The sequence below is a fragment of the Oryzias latipes genome, chromosome 20 (genome assembly GCF_053564925.1).
Source record: "Oryzias latipes strain Hd-rR chromosome 20, Olatipes_Hd-rR_3.1".
Taxonomy (NCBI): Eukaryota; Metazoa; Chordata; class Actinopteri; order Beloniformes; family Adrianichthyidae; genus Oryzias; species Oryzias latipes.
This window is the reverse complement of record NC_136256.1, coordinates 2145756-2165502: the sequence shown is the minus strand read 5'-3', so window position 1 is coordinate 2165502 and position 19747 is coordinate 2145756. Positions and strand designations below refer to the sequence as shown.

The 19747-nt window shown below is 43.5% G+C and overlaps 1 protein-coding gene across 1 annotated transcript; it reads right to left on the bottom strand.

Annotated features, from left to right (window-relative positions):
• Positions 1-4777: 4777 nt before the first annotated feature.
• On the bottom strand, positions 4778-16921 carry c1ql3a (complement component 1, q subcomponent-like 3a). Its single transcript, XM_011473585.4, has 2 exons — positions 10129-16921; positions 4778-6676 (listed from the first exon to the last, which is right to left on the bottom strand). The coding sequence occupies exons 1-2, from the start codon at positions 10717-10719 to the stop codon at positions 6497-6499; spliced, it is 771 nt and encodes a 256-aa protein (XP_011471887.2). The 5' UTR covers positions 10720-16921; the 3' UTR covers positions 4778-6496.
• Between the last annotated feature and the right edge of the window lie 2826 nt (positions 16922-19747).

The following is a 19747-nucleotide window of genomic DNA, read 5'->3' as shown; positions in this document are numbered from 1 at the left end:
CGGCCTGCTCCTGTTTGGATCTCATTTGGACTCCCTACTGATTTGTTGCTTTGGTTCTGTCTCCATTCAAAATAGAAAACATGAGTGCAGCAGTAAAAGAACCAGACAAGCAGAAAAAAACATGACACAAAGTCAGCCTCTAAGAAAGAGTTTGAAACCAGCTTCTTTCTTGATTGTCCAGTAAACATCAAACTCCACATCAGAACAGCATCTCTGCATGCGTATTTGCATGTCAGATCAATGATCTGTTGGGTGCAAAGTCTTGTCAAATAAAGGCCGTACAGCTGTTTCAGCAAAAAGCAGTGCTTCAGTTCACCACCGTGATCCAATGCTCTGCTCAAAGCGTTAAGAAGTATCGTTCGTTTAAAGTCGTGTGTCGTTTTAATGACTGAAAACTGTTCTTCTTGTTCAGTGGACGAAACAAAGTCTGACTTTTGGCCCTTATCTTCCTGTGTCATTTCCCAGACGGCAGCAGTGTGAACCGGAGGTGACCAGGATGACTCAACTCCCCCTCCACCATGTTCCTGACTCTGGAGAAGCACCAAGAGGTGAAAATGTCCTGGAGGCTGTGATCTTCTCTGCTGCCCTTTAACCCTCTGCAGTGTTTTGCTCTCAGCATCAGAGCTGCTGTGGCACAGCGTCACACCACAGACTTCAGCCGACACCAGCAGCTGCCGTCCGTGTCTTTGTTACAACACAGTACAGAAAAGAGCAGGCACTGTTTGCCAGAGAAGTCCTCTGGAGTGTGGGTTCTGAAGAACCTCTACATGGATTTCATCAGTGAATTGGCAGTATACAACAAACGCAGTGTATCTAATCCAGATTGTGTTGTGTCCCAGACATAGGAGCCCATAAACTGGTAACAGACTAAAGTTTTGGTCAGAACTGACCTTACAGGTGGATCCAGGCTGTCTGCAATCATTGATCGCTCTGTGAGCCCGTAGGGCAAAAATGTTTCAACATTATTTTTCTACTACTCTTTTGGACGAGACAATGTGACTTTTGGAACAAATGAGGACCATTGATCAAAATAGGAATGCATCATAGTACCGCTGAAAAAGGTTCCAGCTAAAAAGAACAGAAACGACTGGTGGTTAATAAGATCGTTTATTGAGTGTTTTGTTTTCAAACAGCACAGCATAAATGGATTACTGGTATCATCCATGTGGGTAAAACCTTTAAAACTGAAAGAATATTTGAATCAACAAATAGTGAAAGATAAATACAAATCCTTCAGAACATGAACACCATGATCTGATCATAAAATACTTTATTCAAAATAAGAAATATCCTCTCTAAAACAAACCTTTAGTTCATAAAAAAACAATCTTGATAAACAAATAAAAGACATTTTCAAAAATGTGTCATTTGTGGTGAAGAAGGAACACACCAAGCTAAGGGTCAGTTAGCATCCTTCATCCTCTGTGAGACCCAAAAAGCTGAGCTGCCTGACTGAAACCATAGGGCCACAAAAAAACCTGCATAAATAGATTCAATAGAGTCAAATCAGCAAAGCAAGGTTCCTTCAAAGGGCATCATCTTTATTTGAAATCCAACCATACATCTATTAACCAAGTGATTTAACAGGACAGCTTTATGCAAAAGGATCACAATTCGTTTGGATCGTTCTATGTGAAACTTGTCAAAGAGGAGCCTGTGGTTCAGTCAAAGGTGTTTCAAAGCATTCCTCCATCCTGAGCCTTCTGTCTGCGTTTTTGTTAGGAAACTAAATCCCTACTATGTAACGGCGTCGTTTGCTGGAAACCCTCTGTGTGCTGCGCTGCTGCGCCCCCTGGAGGGCATTTTGATGCAGCAGAGATCAGACACTGCTGAGACGGCACAAAGGTCTTCAAACCCTGCCAAGGTCTGGCTCCACAGCAGAGACGGTTTTTCAGAGAAATCTTTTACCGTTCTTCTGCGCGCAGGTCAGAGGTCATCATCTGCTTCTCCGCTTCACCATGTTCCTTGTGCTCACATTTTTAACCCTTGTGCTATCTTAGATGACCCCACCCTTCCATTGAGGTGTTCTCCCTACCATGACAAAGGTGGATAAAGGTGGAAAGATTTCATGTAATCCATGGACACCAGTGAAGATCACAAATCATTGAAGAAAAAAGGTTCAGAGCTCTGTCTAGTGGGTCTAGATGACCCAACTCCCAATATTAAAGTGCCTGGGATAGCACAAGGGTTATAACCACGGGAGTCCGAATAGTTTGGGATTTGTTTCAAGAATTTGTTGAGTTCTAGTTGTTCCTGGGACCATTTGGCGAGAGTTCACGTTTTACCACATACAGTAGCTTCAGAAGCTTAAATGTCAGGTTTTTACTCACTGATGATTATCAAGATACAAAGCAGCTTTTGTGTTATGCTAAATGGATGTAAATCTAATATGAATGACTCTTTAGCAGTATTTGGTCCAAAGTGGTTGGTCCAACAGCAGGTCTAAAGAAGGATCTGTTCCTGTTAAGGACAAACGTTTCTTTTCATCCTCACTTTTTTAGCTTCCAACTTGAACATGTTTTGATTTTCTGCCTGGTGACAGACTGGGAATCCGTCCAGACTGCACCCCCCCCTCTGCCCAAAGGCTCCATAGGGACGGGGTCCAGTGACCCCCACCGTAACCATGATCAGGACTAAAAACCCTACCATTAAACTGATCCAGTTATTTTACAAGGGTTTATCTTTCTTTTGTTTCCTGTATGTTTTAATTTTCATACTTAGGTATGGATTGATGATAAACACACATACCATGTCTGGTTTCTGTGTTTTGGTAAATGTTACTGAATGGAAAAGTTACAGAACAGATAGTCACAGCTTCATGCTTCCAGCAACAGGAATTTTAGGCTGTATTCAGGCTGAACACATTTGATCCGTTTAGAGGGAACCAGAGTTCGTTTCCCCCAATAATCCAGAACAAATTTTCACCCTAGCGGACCCTGTCCAGGACCAGGAACCGCTCTCTGACCCGTCTTTGGAGGTGGTCTTGGTTCGTTTCCGATCGGACTGAGCTTTGGTTCCCTCTGAGATTCCTCAGTCTGAATAAAATCCGTCCTCGGAGCGGAACAACTGAACCAAAATGGCCACCGTAGCCGGTCGTCATGTTATGTAAACAACGCAGGAAAGAACCCGCGGACAAATGTAAAGCAGCAATTGTCGTGTTATCATAGAAGAAAACATGGTCCAACTGTTTGTTTTATAGAACGTTTATTCTAACACCTGAAAACCCTTCTTACATGCTTCTGATGCGGCATGCGCACAGCAATTTGAAACGTAAAACACATTGCTTCTCACTGTTTACTTGACAATCGATTTGTCATGAACACTTATCAGTGAACCCTCCCAGCTGTCTTCTTGTCAGTAACTGCCCTGCCGCACGTCGCATGCCTCTACCGGACCAAGGGAGCAAGTGAAACGCGTTGAGCCTGATGCTGATACAGATGTTTTAAAATTGGTCTGTGAAATATAAAGTTTGAAAACAGTGACCTATCCTGACGGCCACTGCAAAGAGCAGGACTTCCATCATTTCTGCCTCAAGGTGCTTTGCCCCGACTTCGTAATTCCTGACCAATGACTGAAGAGATTTTTAGTCACATGGTTTGTTTACAAGCTTTGGTTCAAACCAGGAAAGGCAATCTGAGTACAGACCAAATGCAAGGTCCAGGACTGGGTCCACACCAAACGCTGTTCCCAGTCTGAATACACCCTTCATTTTTGGTGGTTTTGGGGAGAACATTTCTACCTCAGTTCAAACTCTGACAGGGTTCGTTACCTTTGAAGCATGAAGCTTTTTGACTCAAGTCATCAGTTTAGACACACAAAAAATCTATTCCAAAGTTCATATATTTGTACTTGATTAAGTATTTCTACATGTTTAGAAGTTCTGTTTGCACACACAGCAATGACCTCATATTTTTTATAGACTACTAGACTAAGACCTAATCCTAAAACTGGTAATAACACATATAAAGTTCCTTTGAATATGCTCTGCAGAGCAGCCAGGGAGATTTTGGACCAGAGGACAGCACCTCTGAGTCCTCTAGGAGGTGGATGGAATGAGGGGAATGGAGGAACAGGATATTGCAAACACTACTGCTTATTTTTCTGGGATTGTTGCTTTAGTTGTATTCTTGTTACAGAACTACACAACTGAGCTCCTGAGAATGGTTGTTCTGTCACAGGTTTTTGTCGAATCCACATGAAAGATGATGGTTCATACAGCTGTAGACAGGACTGGAACACCTGAATTCAAGTCTTTGGAAGAGTGAATGAATACCTTTTACAGTTCAATGTATTAAAAGTAAGCAGCATACAGAGTAAACTCTGTGTGAGGACAAAATGGCGACTCATGGAAATGCCATCAGTGGAGATATGTCTCATTTGTGTTAAAGTTCCTACCACCCATGAAGTATTGGGATGGGTTATTCTCCGGTTATATCCAAGGTAAATGTCTACATATAACTGCGGCTCATCTGTAGCTGAAATAGGAGATGATATAACTGTGAGATGCAGACATTTATGCTGCTTTTCCAGAGCTGTAATTACTCCTGTAGGTGTCCTTTATCAATGTTTGTACAGTTGTCCACTTATGTCGCATAGTGGTCAGTCTCTGACATGATGTCAAAAAAATTATTGGGTTGAAAACAAAGCAGGAAATTGCTGTCACCAACTCGGTGTGTCTTAAAGGAGCCTGGGAACTATTAGAGACTCCACCGAGAAAGTGGGCGTGTTTGTTAGCCTGGGGGCGGGGCTGGGAGGGCAGGCTCTTCCTGGAAGGGGCAGTTCTCACTGGTCTACGTCACAATATGAGGACCTGCTTGTTTTTGTGGGTTGGGAGGGGCTGGTGCTCAGAGGGCAGGTTTTAGAGGAATACTCTGAAAAATGGGAATGGATCCAAATACCAGTTTGAGGTTGTCTTTGGCGAGGAATGAACATTATAAAACACTTAAAAGCTCAAAAAATTGATTTTGCATGAATAATAAAAAAAAGAACATTATCAAGAACATGTTAAAAAAAATTATCAGAGCAAGAATGGTTATTCTGACTTTGCACAGACAAAAGGTGTTTATTTATTTTGGCTTCTTAGAGCCAGCGGGTACTTCCTGTTTGGAACGCCAGGGGGCGAGGCGTCACTAAATCCAATTCTCATGTACAGTCACAGAGTAATGACTGTTTCTGCTAACATACTTTAGTGTTTCTTTCATGCAATACTTTTCATCTCATCCCATTTAGTCAAAATGGATCTTTTTCATGCAGCTTGAAGTTTTGCATCTAACTTTACATCCCATTTGTGAGAAAAAGGCAATAAAAGAAATTAAAAAAGAGAAAATCCCAAATGTTTGCTTCGTTACAATCAGTTTGTGTGTGTGTGTGTGTGTGTGTGTGTGTGTGGGTGTGTGTGTTTGTGTGTGTGTGTAAAGGGATTGACATACCTAAATGAAGGCTATTGTTACATACATACAATGCAGGAGAAAATAACATTGACATAGTTTCAAACTTGAGAAACTTCCTTTTTATTTTCTTGATCACAAACACTTTTTTACTGAATCAGAACCGCATTGCAAGTACAGAGAGGCCCAGCGTTTACTGGGTTCTGTGCTCTCTGTTTTGAGTCACAGCCCAATTCACTATTTCCTCTACCACTCCCGTGGTCTGACCTCCGGCAGGGCTTCAAATGGCATCCCATCCACTCATGTACGGCACTTTGGGGTCCTCCTCAAACCACCCACTCATGTGATCAGGGCTTTTCATTCTCATCACAGTCAAGAATCTCATTATCTTTACTTTGCAATTCATGCGGCTGGATTATTGTATGTAAGCTTAAATTATTTTCAGAAATCACATGATTGTGAGAGTAAGCCCCAAAAACGACAAAAGGATTTCATTTTGGAAATAAACCTGAAAGTCTAGAAAAGGTTTCTGTGGAGGAAAGTGTTTCCACTCTGCTGGGTCTCTGCTCCTCCATCTCTGACTCTGAATTCTGAATACACTTCTGAACTTTTGGTTTGCTTAGACACTTGTAGGATTGGTATTTAAGTAATCTATTCAAAAACCGGAAATAACATTTATGAGAAATAGTAGCTGTTTGAAAAAAGGCAATGGATGAACCAAACCTGTTCCAGAATTGATAGGAATTGGGGAGTTTGGCATGTTAGTCATATAATATGGAGCTCAGTGGTTCAGCCATCGCCCTCTACATTACACTTAAAGTGTACAGCACATCCATGGGATAAAGAAGCACAGAGAGAAATTACTGGACCTTCTCAAGAGCATCAGATTTTTTCTGTCTGAACATCGGACACAGACAAAAGCAGAGGATGTGTGCAGAAGTCCTTCACCTGCATTACTACATGGTTGTTGATGAGCCACAATTTTACTGACAGCACTGTCTTATTGGTACAGTTCTAGTGACACAGTAGATAAATGATGCTGTGGGTTTAATATTATGAAATGATGAGTTTGTCTGCAGTCTTGTCTGTCGGAGCACAGGGCCAAACATCTAATCGGCGTAGATGATGAAGCCAGAGAAGGTGCTGTACTTGTTGTTGTTGCCTCCATGGGCTTTGCCTCCATCCAGCTTCACGTAGACCTCATCTCCTGGCTCCAAATGTAGCACAGCACTGTTACTGGCATAGTCGTAGTTCTGGTCTGCATCCTGAGCAATGGCACTGGCTCGCACCTGCAGGAGCACAGAACAGATCAGACTAAATCCAACTACAGGTCTTCAGGAAAACTCCAACTCTAGAAGAAAAGCAGCAATCTGCTGTGATGTCAGTGATGTCGAGAACAAAATGTTAAATGCTGTACAGACAGCCAGAAGAATATGATAGCACTGAAGTGGATTTTTCTTTCCTCTTCACTAGTTTTTCCAAAGTGCTCTTTGACTGCTGCGTGTCTCTGCTAAAGAATGTCTGAAACACTGGAAGACAAAAATACAAAACAAGAGGTGGTCACCGTCGGATGCAACTTTCAGCTACATATCACGATGTTTCTGTTTTTATGAGTATGACTTAGAAAAAACTCTACCTGAATTTCAATACGCCTTTCGTTATAAGAAAATGATACAGTTGTATTTCAGTTAACCCTTGTGCTATCCTATGGGGTCCAGATGACCCCCCCTTACATTGACGTGTTCTCCCTACCATGACAAAGGTGGATAAAGGTGGAAAGATTTCATGTAATCCATGGACACCATGTGAAGATCACAAATCATTGAAGAAAAAAGGTTCAGCGCACTGTTTAGTGGGTCTAAATGACCCAACTCCCAATGTTAAAGTGCCTAGGATAAGTTGCAGTAAGATGGAGGGGTACCGTACCAGAGGATGATCATGTGAATGTGAACACCGATGGATGCTTTTGTGCTTTTTAAAATAAATAAATCTGATCTCTAAACATCCTCTGTGTCTTTAATGCAATGTAATGAGACACACACAGACAGAAATGTGAAGGTATCTGCTGTAAATCTATGACCTGAACACCAGGATAAATGATCGGCTAGTTAGCATGTAGCCTGCTAGCCTTCGAACATAACAAATGTGGGTCACAGAGACACGGAAGTTACCGCTGAAAGCAGCTTTTGCGGCCGGATGGAGAGCATATCGTGTTTATGAATGACTTATGACGTAAATAATTATTGCGTTCGAATGGATTAATTATTGCGTTCGAACGAGTTAATCATTTCGAGGGAACGCAGTAGTATCTTGTGGTGACGGAATAGTATTTCGTGCGAACGAGATATTAATTTGTTGGAACAAGATATTAATCTGTGGGAACGAGATATATTTTAGTATTTAATGTGAGGACACGGGCTCCGTAATTTTCAGAGTGTTCCCCCGATGATGCTGCTTTTGGCCAAAAGCTAAAAACCTGTGTTGTTTTCTAGGACATAGTTTTCTGCTCAGAAATTCGCCTCTGAGTTGTGTGTGGGCCGTACAGTTCTGATCCAAGTTCCAGGAAAACAAAGACGTTCGTGGATCTATTTGTCTGCAGGTTGATAATCAGAAAGAGGCGGAGCCGGGAGACTTTGGCCCGCCCATTTCAGTTGCTACGTCACCAAATAGAGCTCCTGATTCACCACGATTTGAATGAAGAAATAATCAAAAATGGTGTTTTAATCTCAAACTCTTTTATATGTGTCCTCCATTATGAGAAAATGCTGCAAGAACATGTTAAAACACCAAAAACATCATTTTCATTGGAGTGGGTCTTGAAGACCTGATCAAATGGAGGTTTGCTAAGCTAAAAGTAGCCATGTTGCTAACTTCACAGCTGTAGACCCAAACTGCTGGAGGTCATTCTAGATTGACCTGGATTGACCTTCTCATGTTGTGTTTGAGCTGTCATTATGATCACTTACAAAAGGATTTTACTGTTTACAAAATCTTTTGATAAGTACACAATAAAGCAGAGGTGTGGAGTTGAGTCACATAACTTGGACTCAAGTCAGATTCCAGTCAAATTCATGACTCGACTTTCATGGGGATTCAGCATCTGACAAGAGACAGTTTTCTGTAATATGACGCTGCTAAAACACAGTGGATTCAAATGTTATTATATTTACGAAATACCGTTTTATTCAGGTCCTATGAATTCATCTTGTTTTATTTATTGGCCACATGTTAAAGTCCGGTCCGTGAAAGTTCTGACTTTAAACTGGTCTGTTTTTTTACGTTTAAATGACAGACGGAACAGCTGGTTAGCATAGCATCATTAACATTAGCTGCTAACGACAGCGGCGTCTCCAAATCAACCCTTGTAATCAGCTGTCTGTACGTGAAGCAGCTTCATCCTCCAGTCCTGACTGGATCCTGTTAAACGGCTTCAGTCTGGACTTTCTGTGGTTGTTTTTGGATCGGTTCATTCGTCAACAGCTTCTCAGGAAATACGTCAAAGTTGCGTCAGCTAAAAAGGTTAAGGTTGAACGAACTAAATGTTTACGTTGTAAGTTATTCAGTTCTTCTGAAAATGTTTGAAAGTTAGATTTTGTCTTTTGGTTTTGGCTCCAGAACCTCAAGAGGCTCGGTTCAAATCAAACAGGATGAATCTTTTGATATGGCTTTTTCTAAAGAGCATGTGTGTCAGTGTGGATGGATGCTTCACTGCAGCTGAACTGCTGTTTCCCTGCTTTCAATCCAAAACATGTCAGTCTGTGCATCTCCCTGAGACAACATAACACAAAAAACACTCTCTGTAAAAAGTCCCTCATTCAAGAAGCTGCCTGGTCCTGAAGTCGACTGGACCGTTTTCCCTGTGTTTTGTATTGATATGTCATTGATGTGGAGTGAGGTTTTGAGGAGCAAACAGTGCTGATAGTCAGTGAGGACGAAGGCTTTCTGCATGTTCTTCACCTCCTCATGTCTCTCTGCTCCACCTCCGTCTCTGATCTGGGAGTTTTGTTGCTCCATCACATTTTTAAGGAACTTCCTTCAATATTTAACAAATGTCACACATCCAACTTCCATAAAGTCCATGTTTCACACTGAGAGGTTTCACGGCAGCAGTAGTCATGTTGACAATGGCGTGATTCTGGCCGTGTGGCTGCTGAGGTGAGCGACCGGTCTGATCCGAGGATGAGCCCGGGTGAAGCAGCTCCGGCATGAGCCCGGTCCACTGAGCTCACACACACACACACACACACACACACACACACACACACACACACACACACACACACACACACACACACACACACAGACCCTGAGGATGGAGGCTCACAGAGTTTCTGGACCAGATGAACCCGTTTTCAGAGCACATCCACGGCTGGATGGGGCTGATGGTTCCAACACACTCACTGTTTTCACTGGTCAAAGCCATGCAAATGGAGAGTGAAGCCAATGTGGAAACCACATGAGGCACAGATGAAGGTGAGGAGGAAAGCTCAGGAACTGCTGAGCACTTCTTCCCCAAATAGTCATGAGGGTTGGGTGTGCAGCCTTCCTTCTCCAGTGTCCTCTGATCATGTGACTGCAGACATTGGAGGTCGGAAAAGCCTTTCTGGATCTTTCATGTGTGAGGAAACTAAAAGCTGCACAGTACCGACCAATCCCCTCTCTCCACCTGTGGCTCTCATAAACCGGGAGCCCGCTGCGTCCTTGGCCGCACTGTCAAAGAAAGATGCGTGCTGCACTTTACCTGGTTGTTCTTGCACAGGTCGGCCCACATGCTGGTTCCGTCTCCTCCGCGCATCAGAACGTGGTAGGTGAAGAAGTAGATCCCGGGGATGGAGCACGTGAACCGTCCGGAGGCGGGGTCGTAGTGGTTTCCCAGGTTGGTCACCACGTCGTCAAACTTCAGCACCTCGTAGCCCTCGTGCTGCTTCTTCAGGCCCGCGTAAAAGGCGATCCGGGGCACCGTGCTGTACGTGGCCGCGCTGACGGCGCCGGCAGCCCCGCCGGGACCCGGAGGTCCCGCCGAACCGGGCCTGCCCGCTTCGCCCCTCTCCCCAGGGGGTCCAGCTGGACCGGGTGGCCCTGGCTCCCCCGGGGCTCCCCTTGGCCCCACTCTACCCGGACGGCCCGGTTCGCCTTTGGGACCTTGGATGAAAGTGGGAAAAGGGCGCACGAGGCTGCTGTCTGGGACTGTCCCCCCCGCGGGGGTGCTGCTTGGGGATCTGGTTCCGTATGGATCGCACACCATCCTGCAGGTGCCCAGCATCTCGTAGTGCGCAGATGCCCTCGCTGAGCTGACCAGAACCGGGATCAAGATGACTAGAAGTAGAACCATTACAACCCCCAGGACCCCCGCCGCCAGGAGCCGCTTCCTGCCGCCCAGCCGCGGCAGCGCAGGGCGCTCCTGCTGCCGGCTTTTGGGCGCAATGGTGCTGGCTGGTTGGGGTCCGCGTGGGGGTGAGCGCAGTGCGGTGCCCTCCCGGTGCGCGCGGCGGTCGGTGGCTCCCGCGGGCGCAGCTCCGTCACACACAGCGCTTCGTTGGTGTGTGGGGGTCTAAAGTTCTGCTGCTCTCGTCATGATGGGTCCAGACTCGCGGCGCCGGCAGCTCTTCACCTGCAGCCCGGAGCGTGGAGTGCTGCTGCGCCGCGCGTGGGTCCTGATGAGACGCAGCGAGGACCCGGGGATGAGGGCGCGCGGGGGGAGAGGGAGGGGCAGAAAGTTTGCGTGCGAGGGCGCGCGCGCGAGTGTGTGTGTGTGAGTGAGCGAGGGTTATAAAAGAGAGAGCTGGAAGTCACTCTATCAATAAACGAATAACTAAACACTTATTAATGTGTTTATTGTGATCCAAAAACAGAAGAGGAGCAGAAGTGGATTCTTCCTCTCAACCCAAACTCACGTGTCTGCCAGCTTCCCTTACAAACATGTATGTAGGTAAAGGTCAGGAGGGCAGCTCATTTTCTCTCAAATGAAGACGTTTTTCCATCACAAAGACTCGATGAGCAGCGCTGACTGAAGCTTTATGGTTGAAGTCTGGATGTAGACTTTGTTCTGTCTCCATTTTCACCCCAATGATTCAGCTTTGACATTTTAAAAAAAGTATTTATTTCCAGTGAAGTTATTATTTTCTGACTACTGCTCCATGTTTAACAGATTCACTTAAGTAGTAAAAAAAAGTCCTGTAAAAGTGTCGAGTCGTTACAGACAAGACGGGAGAAAAGTTTCTATTGAACTGCAAGGTGGAGGCAGAACGTTGTGTCAGGAAGAGCATCTGACACGGAACCAAAGCCGAATCATTCATGCAGACCACAGAACTAACATGTCGGATCAGTCATGGCCCAAAAACAATAAAGACCGCCAAGAGCAGTGCTCTTATTCAATCAGAAACGTTCTGACAGATGAACTCATTGGCCACTTTATTAGCTACACCTTACTAGTACCGGTTTGGACCCCCTTTTGTCTTCAGAACTCCCTAAATCCTTGGTTGCATTGCTTCAACATGGTTCTGGAAACATTCCTCAGAGACTTTGGTCCATATTGACATGACATCATCAGTTGCTGCAGGTTTGTCGGCTGAACATCCATGATGCTGGTCTCCCGTTCCACCACATCCCAAAGGTTCTCTATTGGGTTCTGGTGACTGTGGAGGCCGTTTGAGTCCAGAGAACTCATTGTCATGTTCTAGAAACCAGTCTGAGATGATTCCAGCTTGATGACATGGAGCCTTATCCTGCTGGAAGTAGCCTCAGAAGATGGTCCACTGTGGTCATGAAGGGATGGACACAGTCAGCAACAATACTCAGGTAGACTGTGGGGTTGGAAACATGCTCTGTTTAATTTTTGAAAATTTTATGGCTTCATTGTATTAGATTTTCATGTCTGAATATTTTATAGATTTATCATATTTTTCAAATAATATGAGTACTATTTTTAACCAACACATTTTAATATTGATTGTTTTTATGGCTTTTTTTTAATTGTTTATTTTAGTGTGTGTGTTGAATGCAAGCAGCTGGTTGCTTTTTCCATCTTCTATGGTCCAGTTTTGGTGAGTCTCTGTAAATTGTAGCCTCAGTTTCCTGTTCTTAGCTGACAGCAGTGGTACCCGGTGTGGTCTTCTGCTGCTGCTGTCCATCTGCCTCCAGGTTGGACGTGTTGTTCTTTCAGAGATGCTCTTCTGCAGACCTCGGTTGGAACAAGTGGTTCTTTGAGTTACTGTTGTCTTTCTATCAGCTGGAACCAGTCTGACCTCTGGCATCAACAAGACATTTCCACCCACAGAACTGCTGCTCTTAGAACTTTTAGATTAGTCATTTTTAATATTCAAACACCGTTTAGTCATAATACAACAATACTGTAACCCTTGTGCTCTCCTAGGCACTTTAACATTGGGAGTTGGGTCATCTAGACCCACTTGACCACATGTGTCAAACTCAAGGCCTGGGGGCCAAATGTGGCCTGCCATGTCATTTTATGTGAGAGCATAAAAGTTTTTAATTTCTTAGAATGAAAAATAAAAATTGGTGTGTATTTGTTCATATCTAGGGGGAATCAGACTTGAAGTATCGGATTGTGCTACTTACTATACATTAGAACTTAAACAGGTTCAATAACAATAAAGGATTTATGCTAGAAAAACAAGCAAACATGTTTTCTATGCAACTGTAATTGTCCCTTTAAAAAGTTATTTTTAAAGGTCTAATCTGTTATTTAAAATTAAGTAGTAGTTACGTTTATTTTTCATTACATTTAGTTACATGTATAAGTTATATCTGGCCCTTTGAGGACAGCCACTATGCTGATGTGGCCCTCAGTGGAAATGAGTTTGACACTCCTGCACTAGACAGTGATCTGAACCTTTTTTCTTCAATGATTTGTGATTTTCACTGGTGTCCATGGATTACATGAAATCTTTCCACCTTTATCCACCTTTGTCATGGTAGGGAGAACACCTCAATGGAAGGGGGGGGTCTGACTACAGGCTAAAGTCTGAATAATGTCTCGAAAACTTTCACGTTTCAAAGAAGGTGTAGATAGCAACTGGACTGTCACAATCTACCGTCTCAGTGGCCATGTGGTAGAGTGTCTGCCCAGAGACCAGAAGGTCCGACCAAAGACTAAAAACGGGAATGCTTGACTCCAGCATTAACGGGTTGGATTGGGGGGGACATCAAATGCAGAAAACAGTGATGGCAGTTATAAAATATGGCATTAGGTAAATAAATGAGTTAAACCAGTGTTGATTAGTGATTCTATGTTGTCTCTTGGGGTTTGTGTGGAGCTGCAATGGCCCAGCAAAAAATCCCTTTTTAAGAAAAATGACAGTAAAAAACATACTTGAAAGCATTTTAAAGTTTTGCAGCTGTAAGTTATTTGATGAAAAACGGACTCAAGAGATATGCAAAGATTCCTACTAGGGCTGTGACGATAACCGCATCACCGCGGTGATGAGGTAATCACCGCATCACCACACTTTTTTTGAAAGTTTTGCCATATGGTGCGTGATTGGAACTATAATAAACACATTAAACACATTCATCTTTGCTGATAATTTACATTCTCTGTTAGTCCTGTGTTCAGACTTCAAGGGTTTCTATGGGAAACCTTTTATCACTCTTCTCCTTCCCTCCTTGTCGGACCTGCCTGCGTGCGCCCGCGGCTGTCACTGTCTTAAGGCCCGTTCACACCGGGACGAATTTCGCCCGCGATTTTCGCCGACGTTTAACGCCTCGTGACTAAACAAAGGGCCCCAATGTGAGTGTGCACACCGACGCGAAAAACACCACGCGTCAAAGCGTCACTTTTTAAAAAACGCCTCGGGTTCGTTTTTTTGGTTTGATGCGCCGCGTCGAAAACTATACGACCAATGAGAACAGCGCTTTTGCACACGTGTCTGGAGCTTCTGAAGTTACAGTAAAACACAACTTGGGGGCGCTCAAACACAAAACTGCCTTTCTGAGCACACATACCAGCGAAGAAGATAGACGCCAAGTAGCGTCTACACTGCCGCGAAGAAATAATGACGGTCATTCTAAAATATCCCAGAACCAAGCACCAGTTGGAGCAACTGGTGCTTGAAATATTCATGTTTTCTTTGTATGATTCTGACAAGCACGTAAATACTTGCTCTCTTCTTCTGAGTGAAAAGAGACTTTAAGAAGCGTAAAGTTGCGCAGCGCCACCTTGTGTACAGGAGTATTTCTGTTTACATTAAGCGCCATCTAATGTCAGGGAATGAAATTGTATGTTCGCTCGGCTCATCGTCAGCGAAAATCGCCTGGGTGTGAACACAAAAAACGTGGCGAAAAACGCTGGAGAACAACGCCTGGCAAATATTCGTCCTGGTGTGTACGGGCCATTAGAGAAGCACGTGGCACGTGCGCACTGCAATTAGACACAAACCCGTGCGCTGTTTCAGAAACACACACACATCTTCATTCTACAAAAGAAGTTTATGTCTTGCGAGGAAATACAACAAATTTACTGCGTTCTAATTATTCATTTCTGTTACAAGCTGCGTACGTTCTTAAGTGCTCGACACGGCCGCCCGCCGGAGGATTTATTGTTGGGGTGGGTGGGTATATTACTGTTCTCAGTCACTCTGTAACACCAAACATGAACGCGCGCTGTTAGATTTCCATGAATATCACTACTTTTTTTTCTTTGGGAACTCTTTTGTGCGACGCACAGCTAGAGAGCAGAAGAATCAACACACACCCCCAACACACGTCACGTGTGTGCGCTCCTTCCACCTAGTCCTACACAAGACGCACCGTGCTGACACAGTCACAGTCAATCTACAACACCTCCATAATTCGTTCATTAGTTAGACAGGTAGTAGTTAGTTGTTACTGTTATTTGTTTAAAAAAAAATAGTACGTTGTAATTGTATTTATTTCCGATGCAGTCGCCGGGGGATTTTGTGTGTTTTTTTTGGGGGGGGGGCTGCGGTTAACCGCGACACCGCGCCCCCTGGTGGTTTATCACCAAAAGCCTGTCTTCCTCTTGCTCAGTTTCCCTCCAGGTTTCGTTCTTCCATTTGTCTGCTTTAAATTCTTGGGCTGGTTGACATGGCATCCCATCACCGTCACCATCCATGTCAGCTCTGTGATTGGTTCAGTGTTTCCTGTCAAACAATCCCCTAAATCCTTTGTTTAGACTCATGTTAGAATCATTTTAAAGATGAAAACGTGAATACATCATTACTGTCATCTTCTGACACAATCAAAATCATGGCATCTGATTTCTGGCATCTGCTTTCATCCCATTTTTTTCCACAAATGGAAAAATCTGGATTCCTCACATCTGACTGCAACCCAGAGCAGTCAAATGACCACAGTGCTGCCTTCCTAACAGACTGCAGCTTCATCTTTGTCTTCATTAGTCTTCAAACGTTCACTTTTCAGAAGTCCCTGAGATCTCTGCCAAGGTAACCAAGGGCAGCTGGATTGGCATTCACTCAATAAGGCCACAATGAGTGATGAATGGCTTGAATAATGAAGGATGTGACAGACTAAGAGTCCTGCTGTTCAGAGTAAAGGAGAAGCTGAAGAGGAAACAAAAACCTCTCATTATTCTCTTTATAAGGATGGCCGACGAAGTATGCGTTATTACTTTTTAACACATGCCGTGGAAGCCTGAACCTCAGCTTCGCGTCGGACGGTTGCTTCTGCAAAGTGTGTTAAAAAGTGATAATGCATACTTTGAAGGCCATTAACCCCTTATTCCATGGTCACTTACAAAATAAATAAATAGTAACCAGTTTTTAGTCCTTAATTCTTTTTTTTTCTCCATTTGGATCATTTTTCTCACAAAAGCGGACTATTTGTTACGTTGCACCACGTAACAAATAGTTACCATTGCTGCAGTCAAGATTCTGCGATATATATATGGTGATCTTTCCAATGGGTTGAATAAAGCATCAGTTCAGAGAGAAAGTTCACCTCTTACTGCTTGTTTTTGTACAAATGATGAAGCTAAAGGTTGTTGTAACCCTTGTGCTATCCTAGGTACTTTAGCATTGGGAGTTGGGTCATCTAGACCCACTAGATCAGGGGTCGGCAACCTTTTTTACTCAAAGAGCCATTTGGGACCGCCCCTAATGAAAAGAAAGCACCCGGAGCCACAACCCGTTTTGACATCATTATATCTATTATGCATGTATATATTATTCAAAGGTGCTCATTACGTCGATCACGATCGACCGGTCGATCTTCAAGGACATGAGTGTAGACCTTTATCCACCTTTGTCATGGTAGGGAGAACACGTCAATGGAAGGGGGGGTCATCTAAGACAGCACAAGGGTTAAAGACGCCAGGGTAGTGATACAAAACATTTAAGCTAGGTGACCGGAACTTATTTTCTCACAGTGCGGTTATCCTGTGGTATATCACTTTTTAATGCACACCCAGCAGCCATTCAGATTCGAGTATTCACCCGGACCATGGTATAAATTGAGTTATCCTCCAGCTGGTTAGGATTACTGAAACTTTGTTCAGCTAAAGGTTGTTGTCTTTATTTAACCCTTGTGCTATCCAATGGGGTCCAGATGACCCCCCCCCCCCCCCTTCCATTGACGTGTTCTCCCTACCATGACAAAGGTGGATAAAGGTGGAAAGATTTCATGTAATCCATGGACACCAGTGAAGATCACAAATCATTGAAGAAAAAAGGTTCAGCGCACTGTCTAGTGGGTCTAGATGACCCAACTCCCAATGTTAAAGTGTCTGGGATAGCACAAGGGATAAAAAACAGACCAAAGGAAATGCCTCAGTCTTTCAGACTGTGAGGATGTCACACTCAAAGGTGGAAAGTGAGCCTGTCTTCCACCTGACAGGTTGGAAATGTGAAGGAGACGGGCTCCCTGACATCTGACGCCCCCTGCTGATGCCTTCACAGCTGCATGCGCTCCCCTTCTAATGTGCATCACTGTGGTTAGTAAAGTAACTGCAACAACATCCCAAATCCTGTTGGCATGTTACACGTCTGCTTGTTCTGGCAAAGGCAACAGAAAGGCAGGCTTACGTGACGTTCATATTCGGACGTGAGCTTGTTTGGACAAGCATGGGTGAGACCTTCCATGAACTGAAGGAGCTGTGAGAAGCAGGCGTCAGATCAGACCATTCGGTCCACGCTCTCCTTTAACCTTCTGGTTGTGGGATGGGATTCCGTTTTTTCTGTGGCTGCTAAGTTCCTCCAGAAAACTTCATATAGAGCAGTTCACACACTCTCAACTGCAATCAAATCTTCCAAAGAAAGTTAAGATTATATTTAGATGAATCAGATCTGAAGGAGGGACATCTTGTAACGTCTTTGTGTTCCATGTGTTGATGGAAATCAAAGATTCACGTGAAGTTTGAATGAATTTAACCTGGTTCAATGAGGTAAATATGGATCTTTTTAGATCCACGTATGTTTATAAAACTCAGAGAGGTTGGTAAATGACTTCAGTCAGGGACTTTCTAAGAAGAAGCCGTCTCCGCTGGACATCTGTTATGTGTAAAAGAATAAGATATGAAGCATTTCAAGGAGTTTCTCCTGTTTCATCTTTGAGAGAAAGGGAAGCATGATGGGCTAAAGATAAATGTTAGAAGATGGGGGTTTTGTGATTGGCTTTATGATGTAAACGTTAAAAAAGTATTTGTTTTGAAGAGAGAGGTTCATGTCTCCTGACGCAATATATGTCCAACCACAAAAGTGTAACTGAATGAAACCCAGAAGAAAACCTGCAAATCAGCCATGGAAGTGAGTGTTAAAATGTGTGCGTGAGGTTTTCTGATGACCCAAAGCAGCAGCTGCATGTTAGCAGCCTGTCCTCAGCACAGTGAGGATGCTCTTTTCTTCAGCCCATGTCATCGCCTTCATTAGGGAGGAACTGCTGTTAACACACGCCAACTATAAATCACCCAGTGAAAATCAATGGGCTTTAGTTAGCTGGAGACCCACTGTGCACATGGAAACGTGTGAGACGAATTGAGATGAAGGGAGAACAAAACAGGAACGATGTCCAGCTACAGAGTCTGGGGTTCAATTTCTTAATTTCAAACAAAACTAAAGTAGACGGAAGAGTTTGAAACAGACAGATAAAACAAGACAGTGTTCTTGAAAAGGGGTGGGTCGAAGAGAAATGTTGTCTGACTCCGCCCCTTTTTTACAACACCAGGGGGTATTCCAGAAAGCATGTCTAACCCTTGTGCTATCTTAGATGACCCCCCCCCCCTCACATTGACGTGTTCTTCTTACCATGACAAAGGTGGATAAAGGTGGAAAGATTTCATGTAATCAATGGACACCAGTGAAGATCACAAATCGTTGAAGAAAAAAGGTTCAGAGCACTGTCTAGTGGGTCTAGATGACCCAACTCCCAATGGTAAAGTGCCTAGGATAGCACAAGGGTTACACTACCCTGAGTTTAACCCTGAACTCTGGCTGAAATCCGCCTGAACTTGCTTACTCTGGGTATGTCGGTTCCAACAGACCGGATATGAGTTGGCGTAATCACGCTCGACTTAGTAACCCTGGGTTAATGCACGTGCACAGCAAGTACATAAAGACATTCTCAATAGATCGCCGATTTCCAGAGTCACCATGGAAACACGTGGAGAAAAAAGAGACTGCTATACTTCAGTGAGACGGAGTCGGAGATTTTAATGACGACGTATGAAGATTATACGTCCGTCAATACTAATACCGCTGCATCATCTGCAAAAGAAAGACTTTCTGCTTGGAGAAAAAGAACGGACAAAGTAAAGGCACGAGTTTCTGATCTTATTTCCAACTACATTGTGATGTATATATATAGAACGTATACAACTTTAATTAATTGATTTAATTGGTAACAAGTAATTGAGTTAAATTTATTCAACCTAATTTCTTACGTCTACCCAACTCAATATTTTTTTACAACTCAAATATACATATTTATCTAACTAAATGTCATAGTACTCCAATTCAATAAAATGTTTTTCCATTTTGATTTATTGTAATCCTTGAACTCTCATATGTCTAAGTTTGAGCCTGCAGATATTCTCATTTTCATAACAACAAAATGAATGAAAAAAATGAATGAATTTATCATAGCACCACTATACAGTATATCCTTATCATCCTCTCCCTCCCTCTCGCTCATGGTGCAGAAAGAATTAAACATCACAGGATAAAATAACTAGATGAAACACAGTAAAACAGCTAAACAATTAAACACATTTGGTCAAAAACCCACACTTAAACCCAAATCCGTCCAGACAGGCAAAGGGAATGATATCCCACAATCCCTTGCGGTGCCGATCTAACAGCAGCACCAAAGTTACACCTACTTAATTGAATTAATTTAAAAGAAATTTAAATAAATGTCTGATAACTACG